This window comes from Acanthopagrus latus, chromosome 6, assembly GCF_904848185.1.
Source record: "Acanthopagrus latus isolate v.2019 chromosome 6, fAcaLat1.1, whole genome shotgun sequence".
Classification (NCBI taxonomy): domain Eukaryota; kingdom Metazoa; phylum Chordata; class Actinopteri; order Spariformes; family Sparidae; genus Acanthopagrus; species Acanthopagrus latus.
The window spans coordinates 28,841,600-28,867,489 of record NC_051044.1 but is presented as its reverse complement, the minus strand read 5'-3'; the positions used below and the strand labels follow the sequence as shown (position 1 = coordinate 28,867,489).

General features: G+C 46.1%; 1 protein-coding gene across 1 annotated transcript; it reads right to left on the bottom strand.

Annotated features, from left to right (window-relative positions):
• Nucleotides 1-3,299: 3,299 nt before the first annotated feature.
• wnt4 (wingless-type MMTV integration site family, member 4) lies at nucleotides 3,300-25,082 on the bottom strand. Its single transcript, XM_037102591.1, has 6 exons — nucleotides 24,384-25,082; nucleotides 7,748-7,829; nucleotides 6,804-6,957; nucleotides 6,288-6,419; nucleotides 5,802-5,944; nucleotides 3,300-5,215 (listed from the first exon to the last, which is right to left on the bottom strand). The coding sequence occupies exons 1-6, from the start codon at nucleotides 24,458-24,460 to the stop codon at nucleotides 4,745-4,747; spliced, it is 1,059 nt and encodes a 352-aa protein (XP_036958486.1). The 5' UTR covers nucleotides 24,461-25,082; the 3' UTR covers nucleotides 3,300-4,744.
• Between the last annotated feature and the right edge of the window lie 808 nt (nucleotides 25,083-25,890).

The window sequence follows — 25,890 nt, the reverse complement described above, 5'->3', positions numbered from 1 at the left end:
CGGCCAAAACGAAGAAATACGTGTGCGTTTTTCGCGTCAGAGCATTTTCATGTGGACGGCCCCTGAATCTCTGTCATGGCCCACGGGGGGTTTACCAGTACATAGCGAAGGAATGCAGTCCCTAAGCTGTGGATCACCTCCATCACTCTTCAAATTCACCCTCCCCCCCCACACACACATACACACACATTATGCATCAACTTCAAACTAGTCAATGATCGACCATCCTTACCTTCAACAACAACAACAGCACCTCGTCAGCCCGCTTTTACGCCTGCAGTGAATGTACACAAGTGAAGCTCTGCGTCATCAACAACAACCCATCACCTCCTGTGAATTACGATCATGTTTGTCTGATCCGCGTCCGCGACTTACTTTTGCAGCTGCAGGAAATGGTTTCATTTTCATTCACGTCACAAAACAAGAGTGACAGAGTTAGTGAGTGAGACTGTCTTAAGATTAATGGCTCGGACCATTTTTGTACCTGTAGATGAAATTTGCAAGTGCAGCGTGAGAAGGCAGCTCATAGGAGATAATGTTGTTGTACGAACATATCAGGACATCAGCGTGAAGATGAATCACAGCTAGTATAAGGTCCTCTGTGGTCCACGTCTCGATGCCCGCGAGCCCGACTCTCTCGCCCGCTCTGCTCGTGTTGCACAACGTGGCCGTTTCAGGGCAAGAAACGGCGGAGACACCAGAGGAAAGCCGAGAGGGAAGAGGAGGGGAGGAGGGCTGGAAGAGAAAGAATTGCAACTGTCATCACAAACAAGAACCATCTGTCTCATTTGTGTAACTTGTTTTCTTTTAATATGAGAAGTATGCTGAAGAGATCTGGGAGTTTGAGAGAGGCCTGGGAGGGCCGGGCCCTGGGCTAAAGCCAGCCTTCTCCTGGGTTCCATGAGCAAGGGGCATTATTATCCAGCCAACCTGCACTGTTAACCCTTCACACTCACGCAACACACACTGACGGGGTGAGAGAGAGAGAGAGACGGCATCAGAAAACCTTTAACCCGAGGTATGCAGAGGTACCCGAGGTGTAATTTGAACTATTAGCCGCCTGTCTGGGAGAAGAATTGACGGGATGATTTATGCAGGAGGGCAGAATCACACCATCATTATCACGTTACCTCTCATACCTTCAGGAAGTATTTATTAGACACACATATCCTGCAGGTTGTGAGTCACACGTACACACAGGTTGCGCCACAAGCAGTTGGTGCTTACACCGCTGTGATTACATCAACGCTGATATACTGCATAAAAGTTAGCTCGGTGTAATCTGCAGAACCGCCATGTTTTGTCTGCCCAGGAGAAGCCCGTCATCAGAATAACTACGAACCTCGGAACAAACCCCAGATTTAGGCTCTCTGTGGCTAACTGTGCTTTAATGGCTTGTCAGTTTCTTGTCACCTTATTTGAGCATGTTTATTGCACCCAAGCTGATAATAAGCTAATATTGAATCAGTTTTGGCAAGTTAAATGAAATACGGTTGGTTTGGAAGGAATTTGGTATTCAACAATGCCTGTTGCTGTGTGTTTTATTGTAAATCCAAAATGATGCTCTAAGCTATAGTGAGATTGTGGCTGTTCAAAGTAATAATAATAGAAATAGAAAAACTCCTGATGTTAGGTACTAACATAGGCTGCTCCGTCTCCTCAGACAGGGTGCGCTGTGCCGCTCCCGGGGCGGTGCTCTGAATAACTCAAAGGTGTCTTCCATCTGAGTTTATGAGCGATCCAGTTTGTCACTTAGATGGAGGGTTAGGGTTACCAGTGTGGCGACGTGATGGTTAGCCTACAGGATAATGGTGAATGCTAAACCGTAGAAGATTACTGACACAGAGGCGTCAGTAAAACAGCAATACATTTCAAAATTTTGGTAACTTTAGCTAACAATAGTCAGCTGTAGCAGCACAGCCCCTGACTGAAAGGGTGTGTTTTATAGCTTCACCTCTCTGTAGCCTACAGGAACAATATATGTACAAATACAAAACAAACCATTTTATTTGGGAGTATTTTTAACTACTCGCACAAACATTTGTCCCTCTGAGTGGACTAAATACTGTTTGAGATGTATGTACATCTAAGGTGTGTGTATCTAACAGGTTGAAGGTGGTCGATTCATTCCCTAAAATATTTGTACCAGCCTTTTATAAACCCGAAATCTGTTGCATCATGATTTCGACGCACGCTCCCCCACACGCAAAAAACACACCAAGTGGTAAAAGCCCACTGTCGGCCTCTTGTCTCGTGTCTCGCCACAATTGCAGCAAACCGCAAAAGGCATTACAGCTCTCTGACTGACGGACTGCCTTACTGTACATCTGGCTGTCTGGCAGACTGAGCGCACGCACGCACACACACACACACACACACACACACACACACATATGCCAACAGACATTCCCAATCAGTGTGGCCACCACCACCCACCTCATCTATGCCATCATAGTGGCTTAATGAAGGACAGATCCCCACCGTCGCAGACCAGGAGTGGTTAGGGTTACACTTTCCGCAAAGGGGGAGCGGATTGAAACCAGCCTAATTCAAAGATATTGCTGGAGAAAGAACTAGAAAGCTGTAGGGGGGTAGTGCGATATTGACAGAGACAGAAGTAGGGAAAAAGCTTGTGCCATGTGGTCTGCATTTCACTGTAATCCCTGTTCTAGCCCGGTGTTCCTGCCTCTGTTGCCTCTTCAGCCCAAACCCAATCAGGCGGTCGCTGAAACCCGAGCGGCCATTCTGGTTCTTCCCACAACCAGACTACCAGATTCCCAGCGCCGCGGGAAACACGTCCATTTAGCGCTGGTTAATATACTGTACGCGGTGATATACTGCGCATAAATTATGTTTATAGGTGTCAGGGGTGCAGGGAAGGACCTCGGGGTGTAATGTACCTCACACAAACAGCACGCACACACAAACGCGCGCTTGCACAAAATGCTGCACGGTGCACACTGTGGCCACATAATAATGCAGCTGAAAGACACGGGAAATGGACGATTTTATTGAAATATGTGTATGTCTGTCAGCGGGGCTGCGTGCGTGCGTGTGTGTGTGTGTGTGTGTGTGTGTGTGTGTCTCAGAGCTTGGTGGTGGAATAAAATCTGCTCCTTTTCACTTTCCATCCTTCTGTCCTCTCATGTTCTTTCTTTTCCTTCTGGGCAACATAGCTTTTGTGGCATTCTTTCTCTCTCTCTTTATCTCTCTCTCTCTCACACAGACACACACACACACACGCAGTCCTTTTGAAAGAAGTGACAAGAGTCATTTTTGACACAGCATATATTCCATATTAACATACATTCATAGGCAGTATAGTCTTCTTCAGTGTATAAGTCTTTACAGATCTACAGTATGTCTTTATAATGATAGCACGTTATTATAGGAAAGCTTGGCTTTATGGTGGTGGTACAAGACAACAATAGAGTCCTCACAGTGGCATGGGAAACTGTTTGTGTGTGTGTGTGTGTGTGTGTGTGTGTGTGTGTGTGTGTGTGAAATGAACAGGGATAATTTCAATGTGTTTCTGTGGGGCGAGGGCTCTATGTGCGCTTGGAGAGAAAGTGCTTCAGTCATCATGCACGGTGAACATGCTCGGCAACCCTCTGGCGGACCCCTTTGTCGATGTGTGTGTTTACATTGTGTGTGTCTGCTGGTGCATGCACATCTCTGTGTGTCTACTCGCGTTCGCGTCGAGCCAACTTGCATACGGGAGGAGCGCGAGATCGACGTCGATCCAGGTGAGCACGCACACACAACATGATGTTCTGAAATGGTGACAAACAACAAAATCTGGAATCTGGAAACTGTTCTGTTACAAGGTTCCCCGTTGCAGGTAGCAGCTGTGGATACGCAAATGTCGTTTCGGAGCGATGTTTTGCTGGGTATGTGTGTGTTTTGTGTGTCTCATGCCCATCACCTGCCAGTGCTACGGGCCTACAGAAAAGACAGGAAGCAGCTGACAGTGGCTTTCACCTGTCCATCATCATCGTCCTCCCTCTGACAGAGAGAGAGGGAGTGTGTGTGAGTGGAGCAGCATCAGGGCGTTGCAGGGGGCAAAATAAATGACTCAGCTGCGACTGAACCTCAGCGCAGCTCAGGAAGCCAATCGCAGGCAGTCCGTCTGCGATGCGTCCCTCTTTGTTGTTCGAGTCCGTCCTCTGACGGACTCTCCCTTTTTGACATCCAGCACTCGAAGTGAGTCCCCGAAGAAGCAGCAGCAGCAGCAGCAGCAAGAACAGAGGGGGAAACGACCCTCCAACTTGACCCCACCCACCCATCTTGCCCACCCATGGGTCCAGTTTGTCCCTTATCATCGCCACTCATCTGTCCCCTCCTTCCAGGTTCACCCCCCCATCAGTCTCCTCAGTCTCAACAAATAAGTTAAACATTACAAAAATAAGAAGCATCAATGTCAAAGCAAATACGAGAGTGACGGAGGGAGGCAGAAAGTGAAAAGATGCTTTCTACTTGAGAAGAAACACACTGCCTCTGTAGCTTTGTAGGAAATCCCATGCATAATCTATTGATATCCATTACGGTGGCATTAAACGAATAGGGTGACGTTCGACCTCTCAGCCACTCAGTCTGTTTCCGCTGACCAGTAGTCGGAGGGTGGGGCGGTTTCAAGCAGGAGAAGATGGAGTTACACGAGTCGTCCTTGCTCCCTGGCCTTGGAGTAGGAGTGCGGGGCATTTGTTTAGTTCATCAGCAGCGCCCTCTGTGCAACCCACTCCCATCACCGGCAAGTGTGCATCTCCACCATTTTGCGGCACTGTTTGCATTTGACGTAACAGCACCAGTGGAACTTACAGCTGCACCTGTCCACCACCTCCACCTCCTGCGTCTGGAAGCCGCGGCCACAGCACATTAGCTCGCAGCCGTCGATGGCCTTCGAGGTTCTGTTACACTGGCGGCCCACTGTGCCCAGCATGCCCGGCGTGCGCGGGTCATAGTCGCAGAAATCCGGACTCGGGTCCAGGTAGACCAGATCTTCATCCGTGTGAGGTTTGAACTGGGAGTTCCGAGGCACCAGGACTTTGGTGGTGCCCACCTTGCGCTGCTCCACCTCAGTGGCGCCGTCAAACTTCTCCTTGATGACGTTGCCCACCTTGCGGAATGGCGGCATGGCTTTCCAGCAGGTCTTCACCTCACAGGAGCCCGACACACCATGACATTTGCACTCCACACGCATGTGTGACAGGATGGCCTGCAGAGAGGCCGAAGAACCTTTGGTTAACAGACACAACTCAAAATAACATGATTACAATGCGTATTGTCCATAGAGACTAGCTGCTCTGGATATCAGCATCTCTCAAATATGTTTCTGGATTTTAGTCTTGATCTTCAATGACCTGAGACTCAAGTGGAGTTATCCTAAATGACTTGAGACATGATTTCGACTTGTCTTGAATGACTTGATACTTCCCTTGGGCTTATTTTTAATGTCCTGAGACTTGAAATGGACTTCTCTTGAATGACTTTAGACTTATCTTGGACTTGTTTCGGCTGACTTGGGACTTGACTTATCTTGAAAGATTCAAGACTTGACTTAAACTACTTTCAAAAGACTTTTCTCAACTTTAGAAATAAGACTTTCTCCCCTTAAATTTGTCTGCGTTATTATGTCACACTGTCAGTTTTGAGTTCCCTCTGAATCAGAGAGAGGCTGAGTTGATTGATAGGATGATTTTACACAAGTGCAGGTTCAAATTCCGTTCGGCCAAATAAGGATCTTTTTGGCGAAAGTTCTCACTACGACATGTTCACATAGTTCAACAAGGGCAGTGAGTTACCTTCCTCCCAGCCTCGTTGTTGTGCAGGTTCATGAGAGCCCGACTGGAGGACTGGCCTTTGCTCCGCTCCCTCACATCCACAAAGGACTGAGAAAATGCTACTCCATACGCAATGTTATCGCTGCAGCCCGACCACTGGAAGCCTATGAAAAGATATGAGGACAGAGAAAAGAGGGGTCAGGCTGACGGCTTTCAATGATGTAAAACAGACACACTCGGGTGGTATTTCCACCACTTTTCAGTATTTCTGTATTTATGGTAGAAATGTGTGCCCTGGTATTAACGTTCTTAAAAATCTGCCCAAACACACGTAGATAAGACAGCACAGTTGCTGTAACATGCTACCTGTGATATATGTCTGGCTCTTTCAATAAAATCATTATTTATGCTCAGTCCTTCTTCCATTAAAATGTACTGGATCACCTTCTGTTTCTTTTGCGTGTGTGTGTGTGTGTGTGTTTGTGAGAACGAGAGAGAGAGACCTACCCTCTGGGCTGACTCCATGTACATTGTGGTCACAGCCACATTTTTCCAGCTCTCCGCTGCTGCAGGCTCTTGTGACCGCAAACGCCACACTGGCTGCTGAGATGGCGTACACAAAGGCTGCCTCGCGGGTGCCTAACACACACATCACACACACATCACACACACACACACACAGACGCACACGGACACCAGCACAGTCGTGTTATTTCATTATGTAACTCAGAAGACAAGTCATTCTAAATGGCAAACAACAGCGTGTGTATGAGAATAACAAGTGCAGTCAAGTCCAAGATGGAAAACAAGCTCAAAAAATGTCAAAATACTTTAAAATGACATGAAATACTCCAATAATCCATATTCAGGTCCCAACTTTCTAAAGAAATGTAGGTAGAAAGGTTGACAGGCGAGCTTGTTGTGCTGTCAGTCAGCTGTGGCGCTGTCTGTCATACAAGCGTCTCCTCCGTGTCCACATGCTTGCAGGGAGATCTTCATTAACGGGGAAGTGTGTAAACTTACCCTGGGTGACCACCTTGCCAAACACAGGCATGGTCTCCAGAGTGGAGCAGTTCCATCGACGGTTGCGAAACTGGAACTGACACTCGTCTATGGCCAGCTGGGCTCCCCGACGCACCGCATCCATCACCTCCACACTGCGCTTACAGATCTGAACCTGGAGCGGAAACACACAGGAACGACATCAGCCACAAACACAGTGCACGTTACACTAAGAAAATACCATTTAATCCATCTCCTAGATGTCGAGATATTTCACAGGACAGGTATAAATTTTGAATTCCTTGCGGCTTGGAAAAAAGTAAGAGGATCACCAAAGTCATTAGGATTCCAGTGACTTTGCAAATCCTTCCAATATTTGTTGATTTATTTCAGTCTGGGCCAAAAGCTTTGGACTGATCGACTAACAGAATGAATTTGCCTTCCCTGTGGCCATGTTGCCTTGTTAGCATTCATATACAGTACAAAAAAAAAAGTTTCCTTAATCAATTAGATTGTTCTATTTCTAGTTTTCAGTGGAGAATATTGGCACATATAGTCCATTCTTTTTTCTTTTCTTCTTTCTGTCCATGTCGGACAGCCAGCCAGCGCCCGAGGAGAAAGTTGTGTGCAGATCCATTCTGGAAGAATAAACACCCATAGGGGCGTCAGATTGTTCTCTCATCCCGAGCAGTTTACTGACCGGAGGAGAACTCACATTTGACTTCTGCGCTTTTGAGTAAAGTTGTGGATTTCTCAGAGTTTGAACACCGCTGGAAACATTAGGGATAATCTATGTGCATGGCTCAACAAAACATATAATCTTTAGAAAAATAATAGTGCCATTGTTACATATCATATCTTCCCTCACAGATGGGTCTGTTAACTCGTGTACGTGTTTGTAATATCTCAACTGTTATGGAGTTGTGATATTTAAGTCGTCGACGTCAGTAGGCCGAGGTGTGTACCTGTCGCTGGATGAGGCCTCGTAACCTCTCGCATGTCTCCTCGTCCCTGATGCTTCCCACTGACGACAGCTTGGCCAGATACCTGAGAGATAAAAGCACAACACAACAGGACCTTTTAGAGCGCAGTGAGTACATTATGTAAACTGCAAAGGAACATCCAGAGATGTGACTGGAGGTACCAAATCTGATATGTAATACTTGATATAGAGGTATTATCTCCTCTATAGCATCACTTTGGGACAGCTGATGTCAGCTTTAAACCAGGGACGACTGAATAGGTGGACGACATCATTCAGAAGAAGCAGAGTGTGTGTATACAGAGGGTTGGTTCCCATGACGTTGTGGGAATGTTTGGGATAAATGTCTGGTAGTGAGGACACTGAGAGGAGGGAAAGTGGCTTATCACACACAACCACCTCGAGGCCAGACAGGTCAGGGAGATACACTACACACACACACACACACACACACACACACACACACACACACACTGTCTAAGATGTGTGAGAAAGTGGCATCAGTCTGGATGCCCTGACCCTCACACATCCACCTCGCATCACTTCAGTCTCATATCTCCAGTCCCAGCTGCACCTTACAGAAATAGGTTTTCTCATAAGCTGGCAGTAAGTCTCACAGCCGCGACCATGTTCTGTCTACACTGCTCATTGGAGCAAATGTTGAGTCTTAAAAAAAAGCCCCTTTGTTTTGTCAAGCAAGAGAAAGTTCAACAGTTTTTGAGATGCAATAACTCATTTCCAGTGCAGTCACATATTAGAATTATCTTTTAAACATGGTAAAACTGATAGCTTTTGGAACACTTGATGCAGAGTTACCGAAACCGAAAAATGAGTGTGCCATGTTGTATTCTGATGTTTTTCAGTTTTAGATGATTTGTTTTTAAGCAGCGTCAAACACATTCTGTGGCTGGTGGTTGACTCTTTTAGGATTCTGCACACCTTTTAGAGCACGGCAGGCCTGCAAGAGAGGCGAAAACACTTTTTTGCTCACAAATCTGTATTTCTAATACCCTCGTATTACTTATTCGTCCTCTCAGATGATCCGAACACGATCGCAACAATACTGTGTTCATTTTTTAAAGGAATAGTTCCACATTCTTTCTCACAGTGACATGAGAAAATTCATATTTCATTTGTGTTTGTGTGTCCAGGGATGGAGTCTTAGCATAGCATCAAGAATGAAAAGTGAAAAAATGCCAACATTGCTCAATCCTCCTAAAACAAGTCTATCTTGTTTTAGGAGGAGTTACATGCTGCAGTGTTGATCAGCAGGTGGTTGATAAGGACTGCGGGCAGCTTTCTGGTTACCAGGATGGGTGCCATGGTACCTCTTCAGAGACCACAAACTGTGGCCGGGCAGCTCAGGGTGCATTTAGGTAATTCCCACAAATAACTCATCCCAAAAAACACAAATTGTCATTTTCACATCCCCGTGATGAAACAAACAAAATTCAGTGATCTGTGAAAAAAAAAACAAGTAAAATGTAGAGGTGCTGCTGGATCTCTCATCGGCAATCTGAGGTAGGATTTCCCAAACTCTTCTGTTTTTCGCTGCCTTCAGCCTTTTCTGATGCTGTTTCCCTCCTTGCCGTGACAAACAGCCACATGCTGAGAATCCACAACGCCGCCCCTTTGATATCCTGTGTTGGTGTTGCATTAAAGAGGATGTCACTGTAGTCACATGAGCATCGCTATGGTGATCAGCTGGGAATCCTGCCTACTTTTAGGGAGGATTACCTGCAGTGGAAAACCCAGTCAGGAGAAGTACCTGGTACCGAAACCGAGGTGAGCCGAGCTGTACCGTGCGGTGGAGATGAGGCTTTTGACTCCAGCTCAACACTTAAACTGACACTGACACCATCTTTCTCATCTCACTCTTAAAAGCAACACAAATCAATGGACTTCCTAAAGTGTTGAACTGTTCTGTTCAGGGATGGTAAAGAAAACAGTGTGTTGTTTGACCGAATCCAAAGCATATTCAATTATTCACATCCAAAATAAACCAAAAAAAAAACCCAAAACAAAACATGAAATCCAAGTTTCACATCTACATTAGATCATCCACGGCCTGAAAGTTTGACTCTAGGCACCAGAGTGGTTCATGCTCACCTAATGAGAGGAACTAAAGCTGGCACCCATTGTGAAATGCTGCACCACAACTGTGTAACAGGAGTCTTGAAGGCATAAGAGAGAAATGTATGAGCATTATAACCGGGCTGCATACACACAAGCGAATTCAGTATTTCCAGGCTCCTTTGTGCAGCGAACAAGAGTCTGACTATCACAATGGCCCTGGATAATAAAGTAAAGTGAATTCCAACCAAATTAACTTTCGGGCTGCCACTCTGCACCAGCAGACATGTTTCTCCTTAAGGTTTTCTCGAGCTTGTTTTATGAGTCTCGGGTTATGAGTTCCCGAGACCACACATACCTCTGTAAAGCCCTGTTAGCCCGTCTCAATCAAGCCGTGGCACACGTCCAGACTGCACAGGGTTCTGAAGTCAGATTATTGACAAAGACATAATGCACAACACAAAGTCCTGCTACCAGTGTTTTACACCCGCTGATCGAACTGATGATAAACAATCAGGATGTCCTAAACCCGTCTGCAAGACATCCCGATTATTTATTTCATCGTCTATATATCGGCTGCTTGTCGCAAAAGGGAGAGAAGCAGCCGAACTGCATGTTTATCATTATGTTTAGTACTATGTGTACACGTGGTGGTATAATTAGTCATCATCCCCTCAGAGGTCAAACAGCTCCTCCTCTCCATTCACCCTCTCATCTCCTCCTCTCAACACTTGAGATAATCGTTCTCCCTCCGTCTCTTTGATGGCCTTCTCTTGCTCTTCCTCTCCGGACCGTGTCAGTATTTTCGCACTCATCGCTCTGATAACCCGCTGCTCTCCTCCACTCCACCGCATCTCAGCCACATCCGCTCCCACCTACTCGTAAGCGTGACTCAATTCGCTATATATTCGCATCGTGGACCCTTTCGTCGAAAAGCTGCACCAATCAGTTATTTGTTATCAGCGGCGGATTAAGTGTGCGCAAGGGGTCGCTTGTGTTGGCAACGAGCAGCCGACTGCTGCTGTCGGCTCCGTGGAGAATTCAGTGTGTTTTAGCTCACTGAAAAGTGTTTGTTGGTCAAACTGCAGCTTTTACTGTTTGTTTCACTCTCCCAGCACCATTTTTGATGGCAGTGGGCAGCTGAAAAAAAACCCCTGAAAACCAACTGTAGATGACCTGCTCAACACCAAACAGCAGACAGACACAGTCAGAGAACAGCTGGTGAACATTCACTCACAACTTGTTGAATACTGGCTCTGGTTGGTGGCTGGCCTGATCACTATCAACTGTTTTACACACTGGACCTTTAACATTGTGAGATCATTCATAATTTCTCAGGGAACACAGCATGGAGAAAACAATCAGCCATGTAACCGTGGCTGGTGTCTACAGTAGGAGTCAGTGCAAGAGCAGACTGCTGGGCCTTGGCAGAGGTATGCGCTCTACTGAGATCCATTCTAGAAAAAAAAAAAACGGAACAGGAGTGCCTCAACTGAGATATGAAAAGCACTTTCAAAGTAGTTTTTCCCATGAAGGTCAGTGATATAAAAATGTGGAAAGACAACAACGAAAAACGAGGCCGGCTAATAAAACTGTCCAAAGTCTCCGGATCAGCGACATTTTTTCGTGAATTGATTTGCGGTGAATCTAAACTGTTGGCAAATCCTGAACCCCGCTGTCTGTCTCTCTCCGGCTCTCTGTGAGGTTATGTCTCCTCTGAAATCTACAGGTCCTGACCCCCCTCCCTCCCCCTGTGTGGATCAGTCCAACTCAGCCCCGCTCTGATTTACTCCACTGCAGTTACGAGCTTTCATCAAAGCCATGTGCGGCGTCTGATCCCTCTTTGTTGTATGGCGTAGCCTGCGGCAGGGCGCTGTGTTCTGAGTTGAGGCGTCCTGCAGGGAGACCATCAGACGGCCATAAAAACAACCCGGGGAGAAAACGCGAGATGATGGAAAGCTGCTGCCTGATGGGCAACGCCGCGCTTACCGAAACAGTGTGGCATCCTGCTGCCCTGACAGTCACCCTGGAAACATTTAATAAACACTGGATAAGCTGTTATTCAGGTGATTTTCTGCAGTGTGTGTGTGTGTGTATACATGTGGGAAAGCTTCAGCACAGGCCTTGGGCGTGTGTGTGTGTGTGTGTGTGCCCTGTCTCACTTTATCTGTTCACTCTGCTGTGTGTACCCTTCGCTTCCCAGAGACGAGGTTAACAAAACACCCCGACGAGGAGACAGAGGAGTCAACCCGTACAAGGACACAGCAGCACACACACACACACACACGCACACACACACACCATCGTCTCAGGTCTCATCCTCATTCCTCTCGCTCTCTCTGGCCTCTGGTGGTTGCGTGCTTAAATCCCAGGGGTCTAAGCCCGGTGGAGCCAGTGGTGTTGTGAAGGCTGCAATGTGTAATGCAACACAAACACGCAGCGGCCTGCGAACGCACCGCAGTCCAGGTGGAATGCTCCGTACCTCCCACCCAGAGCCCCCCCACGGCCTCACGGGAGGCTGAAACTGAAAATAAGAGATAATTATTAAATAGAGGAGAGGCAGGTGGTTATCTCCAGACGGGAATCAAAGGACATGGTCAACGTGGTGAGCACCACACAAAAATTATAATTACGAATTGAAAAAAGTGGTGCGTTATACTTTTGAAAGTCTGAGGATGGAGCTGAGAATGAAGTCATGCATGCGATGCCTGCCAGAAAAGTAGCTCCGGTCAGGTTAGCCATTGTTAGCAAAGGCAAGCTGCTAACGATGCAGCGTGTGGTATTTTGTGCATACAAACACCTGAGGGGCGTGTCCAGAGATATAAGTTGGACAGTACTGTGTTAAGGACTGATTTGATTGGCTACAAATAAGATATAAGTGCTAATAAACAGTACATTGTACACATACAAAACAGCTTTGACGACTGTTGATGCAAAGAGCAGCCATTTTGGATCTTAAGGTCAGTGTTTGGGAGGCGTGTCGGGCTTTTCCGGGTCAGAAAGTATGGCTACAGGGGACATTCCAGCAAATAGATTCTCAAATAGAACGCATCATGAGAACGAGCTAGGAAGCCGTTAGCTTTGCATTATGACTGGTGACTAAAATTCTCCCAAGTACTACTGAAGCTCACTTATCAAAAGGCTGTTTCTACTCTGCTTAATCTATAAGAACTGAAACTGGATAATCAGTGACACGCAAGTCGCCAGTTGTGTTGATCGGGATCACTGACGACTTCAGAGGTATCAGTCTTCCCATCTAACTCTCAGTAGGATGCCAATAACCGTATTTCCCAAAAATTAGTCTAAGAAATTCATCTGATCAATCAGCTGTACGCTGTTTCAACACTATAAAGACAGCTGAGCTGAGAGGGGAATTAGGGAAAGCAGTGGGAGACGTTCAGGGGCGGGAGGGGACAACAGCTGGACACATCTGCATCTTGTGCTCCAGTGCACGTCTCAGCGTCCGTGCTCACACATACACACACACACAAAGTGACACAAATGCTCACAAACTGCAGCAGACTCGCTGCACCTCCATCACCTCTAGTGTGTATTTATATGAAAATATCCTCGTGTTTGCCTTTCCAGCACTGAGCACACAGCAGAGGTACACACTGACAGGTAAATATAGCATGGATGGGAAGCGCAAGGAGGAGAGCTGCAAGAAAGAGTCTCAGAAACATCTTTTCTAGCGGAGCACTGTGCACAGACCGGCAGACACTGCTGTAACAAGTCACTGTTCAGTGTCTGATGCATGGACAGTATTTTTCTTTCGCTCCAGGCCAGTGAAGTAAAGTGCACAGAAACTCTGATTCCCATTCAGTTCATGAGCAGAGACTCAGCAGGTTGCACAAATGTAAATTGCTCATAAAGACAGGTATGACCTGAGCTAACCCTCCCCATCACCTCTGTGGTGGACACCTACAGTCTGTAAAACATACGGTGGCCTGTAGAGGGCACTATTCTCTCAGTTTATCTTCAGCCACAAAACCACAGCACAGCACCGAGCTCTTCTTCTTCTTCCCTTCTGAAGCTCGTCGTGGCTCCAGGTGATCACACCGCTCTGAACAACCTCTGTCGTGTCACATGAGAACACCAGTGTTACATGCACGACGGTTCAGTGGCTGAAATATGGAAAGACTGAAAAATCCTGTGCATAGTTTCCACTTTCCTAAAAGTCATCTTCGCAGATCAACAGAATTCTTTTTATAAGTTTGGCTCTTTAGTGTTTAACTGGCAACACATGTATGTATGAATTTTGGGAAATGCATCTTAACACTAAATATCTGCACATCCAGAAACCAGCATGCACCTGCGTGATGTCAACAAGTCCATAAAATGCCTTCGTATGCCGCCCGAGTGAGGGACTGTTGAACAAGTCACATCCAAGAGGAGTTGACGGCAGAGCTCAGTTATTTACAATGGAAGAAATCTAGTTCGGTCGTTTCACAGAAAAAAAGGATTGAATGTTGAACCTGTTTGAAGGTGTTCAAGTCTCCATGACATGTGTCAACAATCCTCAACATTTAGGAAATGGACCAAAATGTTGGTAATTTGGTAAATCTGCCAGAAACGACAGTATATATCACACACGGATGACTGAAGCTCTCAGACTAGTGTAGTCAAGTTGCTGGAACTTTGATACAATACAGAATTATTGCAATTCAATAATACAACTTTGTAAAAAATATAACATTTTTAGATTTTTATCACAAGATAAATACAACAAGGCAGTCTTTAAGAAGAACTGCATTCAGTTCTGACTCAAAAGAGCAGATGGATTTGGACCAAGGCGGCACTGCAGCGGAGTGTGTGTGTGTGTGTGTGTGTGTGTGTGTGTGTATGAGCTCACAGCTGGTACTGGTGTATCGATCCTGCAGATCAAACACTGAAACGGTTTCAAATATTCCAAATCGATATGTATCAGCGTGTTGATATATTTGACTGCAGCATCTCAAACACCAAAGTGAAGAGTGTGTGTGTGAACTTGACCTGCACAGTCCACCATGTTTAATTTACACTGTAAAACAAGGTTTTCACAACACAGTCTTAAATAAGGGTATCTGATTGGCTGGCAGGTTGACAGATGTGTAATGGAGGCAAGATATTTTAGAGATTAACAGCGCACTTTATTGATCCAAATCAAACAAATACTGATATGTGTGATAGCCCAGTATCAGCTGGTAATATCAGCTAACTGATCAGTCAGACAACGTATTGATCTGGGAAAGATTTAGAAGAGAAGAGAGAATGGTTGGTTCAGGACTCTGAGGGTGGTGGTGGTAATAATGGGTGGGTGTGTGGGTTATTGCATGGAGGACAATATGGTCCTAATACTGAGTCATAATACTCAAAACAGTCTCATACAAAGGCTGAATACATAGACTTATGTAGTCAGTGACAAATAAAATAAACATAGGTTGGAGAAAGATACAATATATGAAGGGGAAGAGGATGGAAACGTTTTTTCCATTCACTGTCTGACTCGCTTAATTTCAAAGTAAGACAGTGAAGCAAAGCAGGGAGAGAAACAAAACAGAGCGATAAGAGGGCAAGGCGGCGAAAGTGAAAACTATCTGTTGAGTTCAATTAACACATTTACTGAGCAGCCAGAGGCTCACACTACGAGAGACTGTGTGTGTGTGTGTGTGTGTGTGTGTGTGTGTGTGTGTGTGTGTGTGTGTGTGTGTGTGTGTGTGTGAGGGTTGTGGTGTTGGCAGAGCATGTTATTTTTAGGGGGAAATGAGCTCTAGTGGAGCCAGCAGCATATAAATACACCCAGACACACGCGTGGGCACCTACACACACATACACACACACACACACACACCTTACACAAAAACACACTTTCAAACACATTTGGGAAAAGAGGCAATAAAAGCCATGAAATTAACCTCCTGCCTGGTGTTAGTGCCGTGGTCCCTAAAGGCGAGGAATCAATTAGTGTGTGTGTGTGTGTGTGTGTGTAGTCAGTATAATGTCCATGCATACCAGCTTCATCCAACCATCTTATTTAAGTGTCACTGTCCCCTGATTGTTTGCTTCCTCATCATGTTTGGGTCTCTAAAGATCTTTCAGGTTACGTCACAAACACTCCGGCGGCGGTGGCGGCGGCGGTGGCCATGTCAGAGGTCTGTTGCTCTCAGGAAACAATAGCTGCGAACAGCTGATTGTTTCTAAATGCAGGACTTGGCAGGAGATGATTCCTGTGCTGTGTACCTGTCACCATTTCTTCATTTAGGCAAGTTGGCTTGTTAGCTAGCTAACCATACGGCTTGAAATTGACACAGGTGACTCTGCCACTCGTGACAGCCATTCACGGTCATGACAGCTTCTGAGTTCTCTGTATCTGTTTACAACCCTCCATGTTCAGGGTTGCAGCTTTACGTTCTACATGCACAGTATTCTCTCTGTAATCTCTGGTGACTTTCTCAAAGCTGAACCATATTTTCACTTTTTTTTTTCTGTTTTAGGACTGAGTATGATATTGCATGCTAACATGCTCACAATGAGGTAGCACATCATAATAACCATCATTCATAAAAGATACATTGTAGAAAATAGATATTTGACTGTTAACAAACAATAAAATGATTTATAAACCTTATATAAGCAATTGCTTATCGTAAAGTTACTGTGCAGTTTATCTATAAACATTATTGTGATGGCCTGATGGTGATAAACCTTTACAGTCATTTAACAGATGTTTAAAAGTCATTGCATTGTTCGTTAACATTCAAATAATTATTATCTACTGTTTAATTAACTATCAATTTAGCATTTCTTATTGATTGTTGATATAAAGTGTCTAACATGCAGATGTTAAGCAGCTACAGTGTTTCACATGCAGCATTGGTACACCAACAAGTACAGGTGAGACTGACGGAAATGTTGTGCCTTGCAGGTAATTGGTCAAATTTCATTCACTCAGACGAATTGTAATTTTAACCTCATGATAGTGGAAAAGTAAGAGGATTGTGATACATCCTCTGGGGACAATGAATGTCTATACAAAATCTCAATCCATAGTTATCCACACGGCTAGAAGGGATAACTTAGTTATCCAGATAAATTGCAAAGGGTTCAGAGGCTAACGTGTGGTTTGGATGTATAAGAAGATAAGCTGGCTGGTAAAACTGAAATCATTCATGGGCAGAGGGCAGGTTTGGACATGCACCATTTACACTCCTGCTTACTATTTACACAGTTAACACACATGTATCAACTGTGTGTTGTACACAAGTCTGTGTTTATAAAGAACTCTGTGTGTACAGGCCTCTAATATTAAGCATGGTTCTCACCTATTGGCTACCGACTACTGAACAGAATACCTTTCTTTATAAATGCCTTAAATGTTTCATTTTGACTGAGATGCAATGTGTATGCCAAGTCACTTAAAGGGACAAAGTGGCAATGAATGTTACCTTAAGTATTATTAAATTATCATTATTATTACACAAAGTGTGCACTTTCATTACTCCTGGACACGGACTTGAATTAAGGAACCCCTAACCTTGCCAAATGTGTTAATCCTGTATCGCTCCACACTCTGCAAATTGTCATGATTAAGCTATAAAGCAGTTCCTGTTAATGGATGCACAGACGACCCTCACTTATTAACTTTTTGATACTGTTTTAAACCTCAGGATCCTCTGCAGCGTTCTGGGGTAATAAGGAGCCTCTTATTTCTAAGATTTCTAAGTGGATTTGTGGACTTCTCAGTGGAGGTCTGAGTTATCCTTGAGAAGTCAAACTGAATCCAAAAACATGTGTATCGTGGCTGAGTGTTCAGATTTGAGTTAAGACTCCAAGACTGTGAGTGTGATTTTGGCACAAATTATGGCAATCGGGTGCGAGGTTTTTTTTCTAATGATCCCCTCTGACCAGGCATTAATGCATACACAAAACATTCTCTGATGGCTGTCTGACATGGCTTTTTTCAAGAAAGAAAAGGAAAGGTGCCACATTAAAAATGCTTAAAATGTTGCCTGCTCCTTCTCCCTCATTAATCAATACCAACTTATTAATACCAGAATGTATCAATGTGCTTGTAGGCCCGCCTCTTTAAATCAAATTCGTAATGATTGATTTCCTTGCTACCCAATGCATCTGAGAGACGCTGCCGTATACATCCAGAAATGCAATCAGCTGTTCACAGCCATTGTTACCCAGGACCACAAGCCCACCAACATGGCCGCCGGGGTGTATGTTATGTCTCCTAAAAGCCCCGTGCACCTCTCTGTGGATCTGCCAGGGCTGTCTCTCGTCTTTCAGCGACCCAGGTGTTTCCCCGTCACCCCGAGCTCTCCTGGCGGTAATCTGGTCGTCCTGAGCGACTCCCCGCGGCTCCCGAGCGTGTCACGATAATTGCACGCGCTCTGGTGACAAGAGGGCTTGAAATAACACGCCGCAGCTTTACCACATTCATGCGTTTGTCCGCGTGTGAAAGAAGTGTTAGGCGCCAGCGTGCGGAGCAATGCCAAGGTCTCTGCTTTCTCTGGTTACCCATCAGCTGCCCTGCCCTTAGCACCGCACCATGGCTGGTCCGGGACGTATGCATGTACATCCACACGCGTACACACCGACACACACTTAAAGAATCTGGAAGACACACGGGAGGGGGACGCAAGACAGAAAGAGCCACTGACAAGACGCTGAAAGTTTAGAGGGAGAATCATTATAATTCCGCCCAAACCGGAACATTTTGTAATAATGAAGAGTGAACTTTCAGCCACGTTGGTTTCCACACTGCGGTTGCTCTGCTGCCGTATCTTTTGCCCCGTGTTGACAGTAGCAAATGGCATCCAAAGCTGAACCCACTGTTCTCTACTGAAAGTGAAGTGTTTGAAAAGCAAACACTCCACTCTTTCTAGGTTTTAAAGGGCATGAGCTCCCTTGAGCAAATAAATGAGGATTATAATCCTTTCTCCGGAGCAGATTCATGACAGTTTAACCAAACAAATAAACGAAACCAACGGCACTTTCATTTTTGGTCTCCTCTTTAGACACATGCCAGATGTAATCCTTCTTTTGCCACAGCGGTGGCGAAAGTAATTATTGACAGCCACAAGGGTTTTTCTTTTTCGTAGGTCAGTGTCAAAGGTTTCTTGACTTTGTAAGTAACCTTTGAAAGAGCATTTGAGTCACATTTGATTAAGCATTAATATCAAAAACAGTCCTTGTAGTAATGTGGTAGAAATGAGACATAGGGTTCTGTTTTCATATTGGCACGGCCTGTCTGCTCAGTGGATCACCAGGATTCATGAATGTTTGTAACAAATTCTATTCTATCCCGCAGGTAGCAGGAGACAAAAAGTCAGTGGATCATCAAGGTTAATTAGTGCAACAGCTGTTGAGATATTTCCATCTGGATCAAGCGGTGCGTCAAACAACTGACCCATAGGGCCCATGCCATCCCGCCAACATTTCTAGGAGACTTTCCTCCAAGAAAATCAACAGCACCAGTTGTTTCAGCAACTGCACCCAAATTACATTTGTTTACACCGACTCGACAAAGCCCTGCAGCTGCCACAGGAGTTGGGGTTCTTGTCCGTCGGGAGCAAAGTAGGAAATCAGGTGACATTATTATGTTTGTCTAACCTTAACTGAGTAGTACTCGAATCCAAACCGCGATGTTTCCCTGAACCTTACCAAGTCTTCCCGTGCCTCCACCTAATCAAACTTTGACCACACTGTTGCTGTTGTTGGCTACTCGACACCATGGAGACGACGCCAAGCTTTGTATTTGTTTTTATGAGCATACTGGCAAATCAAAAAACATCACTGCTCAACTGCTTAAGGAAACTTAAAAAGGCTACATGCCGGAGCCAGGTCCTCGTCAGTAACAGAAAGCATCCTGACTGGAAACATCACGAACCGGCATGGCTTGTGCACGGCCCGGGACAGGAAAGGTTCTGATTAAATCTGCCCAGAACATCACTGGTACCATCTACAGAGCGTCAGTGACATTGGTGAATGGGATGTCTACACAGAGCCCAAAGGATACTAAAAGACAACACCCGCCCAGCCACAGTCTGCTCACCCCGCTGCCATCTGACAACACATACAGAAGTATCCACTGCCGTACCACCAGACTACAGAGCGGCTTCACTCCCCGGGCTGGGAGACTCCTGAACTCATCTCAACACTCCACTATGAATAGTTTGAATAGTTGAATAGTACAAAAAAAGTATTCTGCTGAGTCAGTAGATTTCTTAATTATTTGATTTTTGATTTTATGCATACACACACACACACACACACACACACACACACACACACACACACACACACACACACCAGACACACAACTTCCCTGCCAGCTTTGTAACTGACTGTGCATATGTCCGTCTGTGAGTTGGTGCTGGTTGGTGCACTGGGAGTTCTTCTCCGGTCAGCGTGGTAACGTCTGCGTGTGTGCCACTGTTGGGAAACACGCCAGCTCACACGCTTCATCAAAAACAAATCACACACTCACAGAAACTTGGAAAACAAGCACACACACACACACGGCAGACCTGGAGCGGCATGCCGTGCAGGTGCAGCAGAACCAGTCGGAGCAGGGTAAGAGGAGGAAGAGGAGGAGGAGGAGGAGGAGGAGGAGAAGGGTGATGACGGACAAATTAATGAAAAGTAGCATTCAAATCCCCATTCCGCAGTGGGACACTAAACATGACTCAGCAGCCACAGAGATTTGGCAAAGTGATCACATCCTGGCTCACGGGCTGAAGGTGACAGGCACAGACAGAGCCACAGGTGAGGTAAACACACAGGCTGAGGTTGGACGTGACGTAAGAACAGCTGAGAGGTGTCAGAAACATCTGAGCTATTCTGAATCATATGCAGTGAACTCGGAGAGGAGATCTGTCAACAATCCAGGACCGGAGCCTCAGCTAACAATCATGTCCACTATCTTCCGAGCACTCTCATGATTAATACTTGATCCATGAAATGTCACCAAGTAGAGGAAAATGCCACCCACGATTTCCCAGAGCACAAAGTATTCAAAGTGCTTCTTTTTTTTGACGAACAGTCCAAGCCCCCTATAGGTATCTGGATTCCTGAAGGAGACGGACGAGAGGGCAGAGCCAGTTAATTTCTTTTAACAATGCAATAAGCAAACATAACTGAGGACTGTCCAAAACATTTCTGAACCACGTGCTCAGCGTAAATTTATAATCTTTCAAATACTTGCTATTATTTTAGCTTCGACAACACTGGATTTAATATTAAATCAGATTTATATTACATGTGCATAAAATGTCATCTAATTTATGGAAAAGCAACAAGGAGCATAGAGCCCAACTGATACTCAATTATTTTTTATTTCTCATTTTTTTATTCAAATATCCATGTATCTGACAATATAGAGACATTTTGCAGTAATCCCTTGAATGTGGCTATCAAACACTTGTGACAAATGTGTAATAGAGGCAGGATATTTTTCAGTTAAACAATAAACTTTACTGTCAAAAATGAAATCCGTGTACTGAAACAGTAAAATATGCTGGGGAGGTAATGATTATAAATATTATAACATCTACATAAAAAAACTCTTCATATCCTCACATATCAGACAATATATATGACAATGCCAATATATATGTAAAAGCCCAATACTGACCAATAACATCAGCCAGCCGACATAACGGACGGGTTCTATAATTAAAACAACAAGTAGGTGAGAGTATCTCTGCACTGATCGATTCACGTGGCCTGCTATCCGTTTCTCACAGTTGGGAACACACTTCCATGTTTGTGAGGAGGTCATGCGAACTGACAACAACACAACCATCGCAGATATCAGATTCATGTGCAAAAGGGTGTGTTACTATGATGATGATTAAGGTTACTAGGCACAGTATTAGCCTTCTCCACAATCATGACTAAAGCAAATGATGAGCTGATTTATCAAAAAATGACTTAAAGCTTCTCAGGCTCATTGCAGCACTCTGTAAATGTTATTGGTAGGATAAACTTTCTCCACAGTAATAAGCCCAGATAACTGAAATCTTGACTGTGTGTGAGAGTGTGACTATCTGGACTGCAGGGCTGTTGTATTAACACACATTCTGAGCAGCCACACTCACAACTACTGTGACAATATCATACAGTTGCACCCCCCATGATAAAAAACAAAACAATTACAGTGCTGCTGCGTCTATCAGTCGGTGTTCAGATGAAGGTTTGTCGCTGTCTTTCAGCTCTGTCACTCCTTCACGCTGCGTGTTACCAAGTGTAAGACGCACAGCGATCACAAGCGGCGGATGCCAGCGACGCCGCATGGCACCCGTCCAGCGAGAACAGGAAGTTAAAGGGCTGAAAAACACTCTTTGATGAGACGCGCAGTGTCGGTTCCTTGTTGTCACTGTCGTCAAGCTGTAACGCAAGTGGCCTGATTACATGCAAACTGAATGCAAACAGCTCGAGCCGTGCACGGCCGGCCCTCTCTCCGCCTCATTTCACTAAGACATTCGATTGACGGTAACAGCGAGTCGTAGTGATCGGTTAGCTGACATGTGAGAGATGAAGGAAAACAACCAGCAGTGATACTCTGAACTGAGGCGCTCTGTTGGACTGTTGGACAACTGTTCCGAACAGTCTGGGTATGTGCAGCAGCAATGTGTCTCCTAATTGCCTCCCATCCTGTTGACCCTGAGTGTACCTGCTGCCGGCGCGGAGGTGAAAGTGAAGCTGGGGGGAGTTGTGGAGGTGTTGAGGGCTGACATACAGCAGCCCCGCGCACATTCTCCACAACAGTGCAGTCCCGTCGAGCAGACTGGCAGCTCGGCAGCCTGCCTGTACATGTCTGCAGAGCTGCTGCTGTCACCACGCCTTCAGCCCCGAACAGCACAATTAGCCTGCACTCAGTGACAGAGTTCAAGGCAGGCAGAGCTGTTTGTCAAGGCTCTGATTTGATTTATTCCGGCGAATCCGCCAGCAATATCACTTAGGCCGCCCTCAGCCATATCCAGGTGTACACACGCAAAAGGCTGTGCTCATCCTATTAGAAATCTGACAAAAGGTGTTAACACGTGGGAGAATGAATAAGTGAAAGTACAGATATGGAGGTGAACACAGTCACCTCTTATGCGTCACGTCGACTCTCTGCAGAACACAGAAGCTTCTCCCTGACTGATGAGCGCCGCTTGTTAATTTGCGAGGAGTTAAGAGTGAATGAATGGCAGCAAGAAAGCGGAGCGCAGCCTGCGGAGGAATGCAGAAACCCACCTAACCGCCTCCCACAGGCAGCCTGCCGGGGGAGAGAGAGAGAGAGAGAGCAGGCACACACACGCGACCCGACCGACCGGCCCCAGGAGGAGGTGGCCCCGCGCTCCTCGCTGTGCGCTCCCCTCGGTCTGATCCCCCGCGTCACATCAGCACACCGACGATCAAATGTTCCGCCGTGGGCTGACGTTCGCCTGCGAGCCCGCCGTGACCTTGTTGAACTTTTCGCTCTCCTCCCTCATCTCCTGCATTTTCACCGTCACCTCGCCTGCAGAATTTAATGGACACTGAGTGGTCACGCGTATTTCTAATTTCATTATTTTTGTGTCACTGTAATGGATGTTTGTTGGGATGTCCGGGGAGGATTTTATTTTTGTGACTTTGAAGGATTTTAAAGGGATGAATCGTTCAGTTTCTTACCATTTACAAGAACATAATTTGATTAAAGGTGCATTATTTAGTTTTGGGGAATACATTTTAAACAGAAGAGAAAAATCTGCATCTTCAATGATTACTTCAGTGTCTGAATATACTGAAAAATGAACAGTACTCGAAGGACAACACAATATCAGACTGTTTCACTTAGCAGGACCCGTCTGAGCTGCTGCTTTTCTAGCTTGAAACACTGTTTTGGGGACCTTATCTCCCCCTGAGAACAGCATGTTTATTCAGTAACGGGAACATATTCATCAAATAGCTTGAAATTCTTTTCCAAAAAACTGCATCGTGCATCTTTAAGTTTTAAAGACATAATTTACAAACTCTTCTGGAGAAAGAGAGCTGAGAGTTACCAAGGCAGAACTTTTCTTTCTTTTTTTGTTTTTAATTATATACATTATTGTAGCGTTTCCACTTGCCATATAACATGTTACTTTCATACATAAAAACCTCTTTCACACATGCAACATTTCATGTCATTTTCAATCAAGAATATGAGGTTTCACCTTCATGGAAACCTGCACCTTTCCAAACAGAACATGTGCTTTTCCACTTGTGGCTAACTCTTTCTGTAGGGGGGATGTAGCGCTGTTGGTAAGTTATTAAGTCAGGGAGTGTGTGTGTGTGTGTGTGTGTGTGTGTGTGTGTGTGTGTGTGTGTGTGTGTGTGTGTGTGTGTGTGTGTGTGTGTCTGTGTGATGGTTAACAATTAACCTGCGCGGCCACTGAGCTGGAGGGAAAAGGGGGACAGGAGAAGATGAGCGGACATGTGAGGATGAGGAGGGACAGGAGGAGAAGGAGGTCAGGTGAACGACAAGGGAGGGGAAAAAGCGAGGGATGAGTGTCCGCTCTCTGAGTGGAGGATGAGAAAGTCCAACTTACAGCCAGTTACTCGCGTTGGCCGAGAGGAGCGCGCAGCAGAGCATCAGGACGCACCGCAAAACATATTCCTCGGTCATCTCGAGAGGGAGGGAGGGGAGGCCGGTGAGAGCTGAAATAATCCCGAGGTGCACTGGGGGGGTCGGCGGCGAAAAAGCAGCAGCTGCGGGCTCCGGGGGGGGAGGCTGTTAATCCATCGTCCCGCATCCAGTGGCTCATCCACCGGGGAGGCGCGCAGCTTCACGGTCCGTCCGCCCGGTTCTCCCGTCCCTCCCTCTGTCACTCCAGCGCTCAGAAGGGACGGGGGAGAGAGGAGGGGAAAGAAGAGGGATGCTAAAAATACGATCAAAAAGCTGTGGAGCCGCTCGGGGCTGAATCGGAGCCTTCTTCTTCTTAATCAGCGTGTTTGCTTTCCTTCTCCAGCTGCGCGCTGACGCCAGCCGAGAGAGCGCGTGGAGAGGCGAGTCCAATCCAAACCAAGACGGCACGAGCCGAGAGGAGCTTCTTCCTCCTCTCTCTCTCTCTCTCTCTCTCTGTCTCTGTCTCTGTCTCTCTGTCTCTCTCTCTCTGGAGGCTGCCGGCTCCGGCTCTGCTGTCTGTCAGCGCGCCGCGGGCTCTCCGACTCTCCCCGGACACACGCACACAAACACACACACACACACACACACACTCTGAGCGTAAATACGCGCGGGTCCTCCTCACGCGGCACCGTCTCTCGGTGAGTCTGGCTGAGGAGAGAGTGTGTGCGCTGACTTTAGCTGAGGGGCGGCGCGAGGATATAGAGGTATGGCAGCGAGATGGGAGTTTTTTTTGGGGATGAAGGAGGCGTGTTTTAGTGCGCTGCTAAGGTACCTTGTGTGTGTGTGTGTGTGTGTGTGTGTGTGTGTGTGTGTGTGTGTGTGTGTGTGTGTGTGTGTGTGTGTGTGTGTGTGTGTGTGTGTGCGTGCGGACGGGACAATGTGTGTGTTTTAGAGGTCCCCTGGGAGGATGCAATAGCGCAGCCATTCACTAATGCCCTCCCCAGCCGCCCTCCACCTCCTCTCCAACACACACACACACACACACACACACACACACACACACACACACACACACACACACACACACACACACACACACACACACAGACGCACACAAAACGCTCCTCAAACCGCACACACTTCTTGGCAGCACCTCGCCCTCCCTGTCACACACTCAACCAAATATTCTGCGGTCAACAGGCTATTTAAAGCTTGGCTGCAAAACGTCTGCATTCGAAACCAGCAAATCCCCAATAATATGACAAATGTCAGCTGCAACGCTATTGATTGATGAAAACGTTGCAGGAGGATAATAAGGTGAAGCAGCCGCGCTGGACCGTGACACCGCCGAGGAGCGTGTATGACTCACCTGGTCCTGGAGCGAGCTGGAGGAGCGGACACCGAAAGATGATATTTTATTTACATAACAAAGAAAAAAGAAAAAAAAAAGAAAAAGAAACCTCATGTGTAAAGGAATCAAAGCTGCCGGG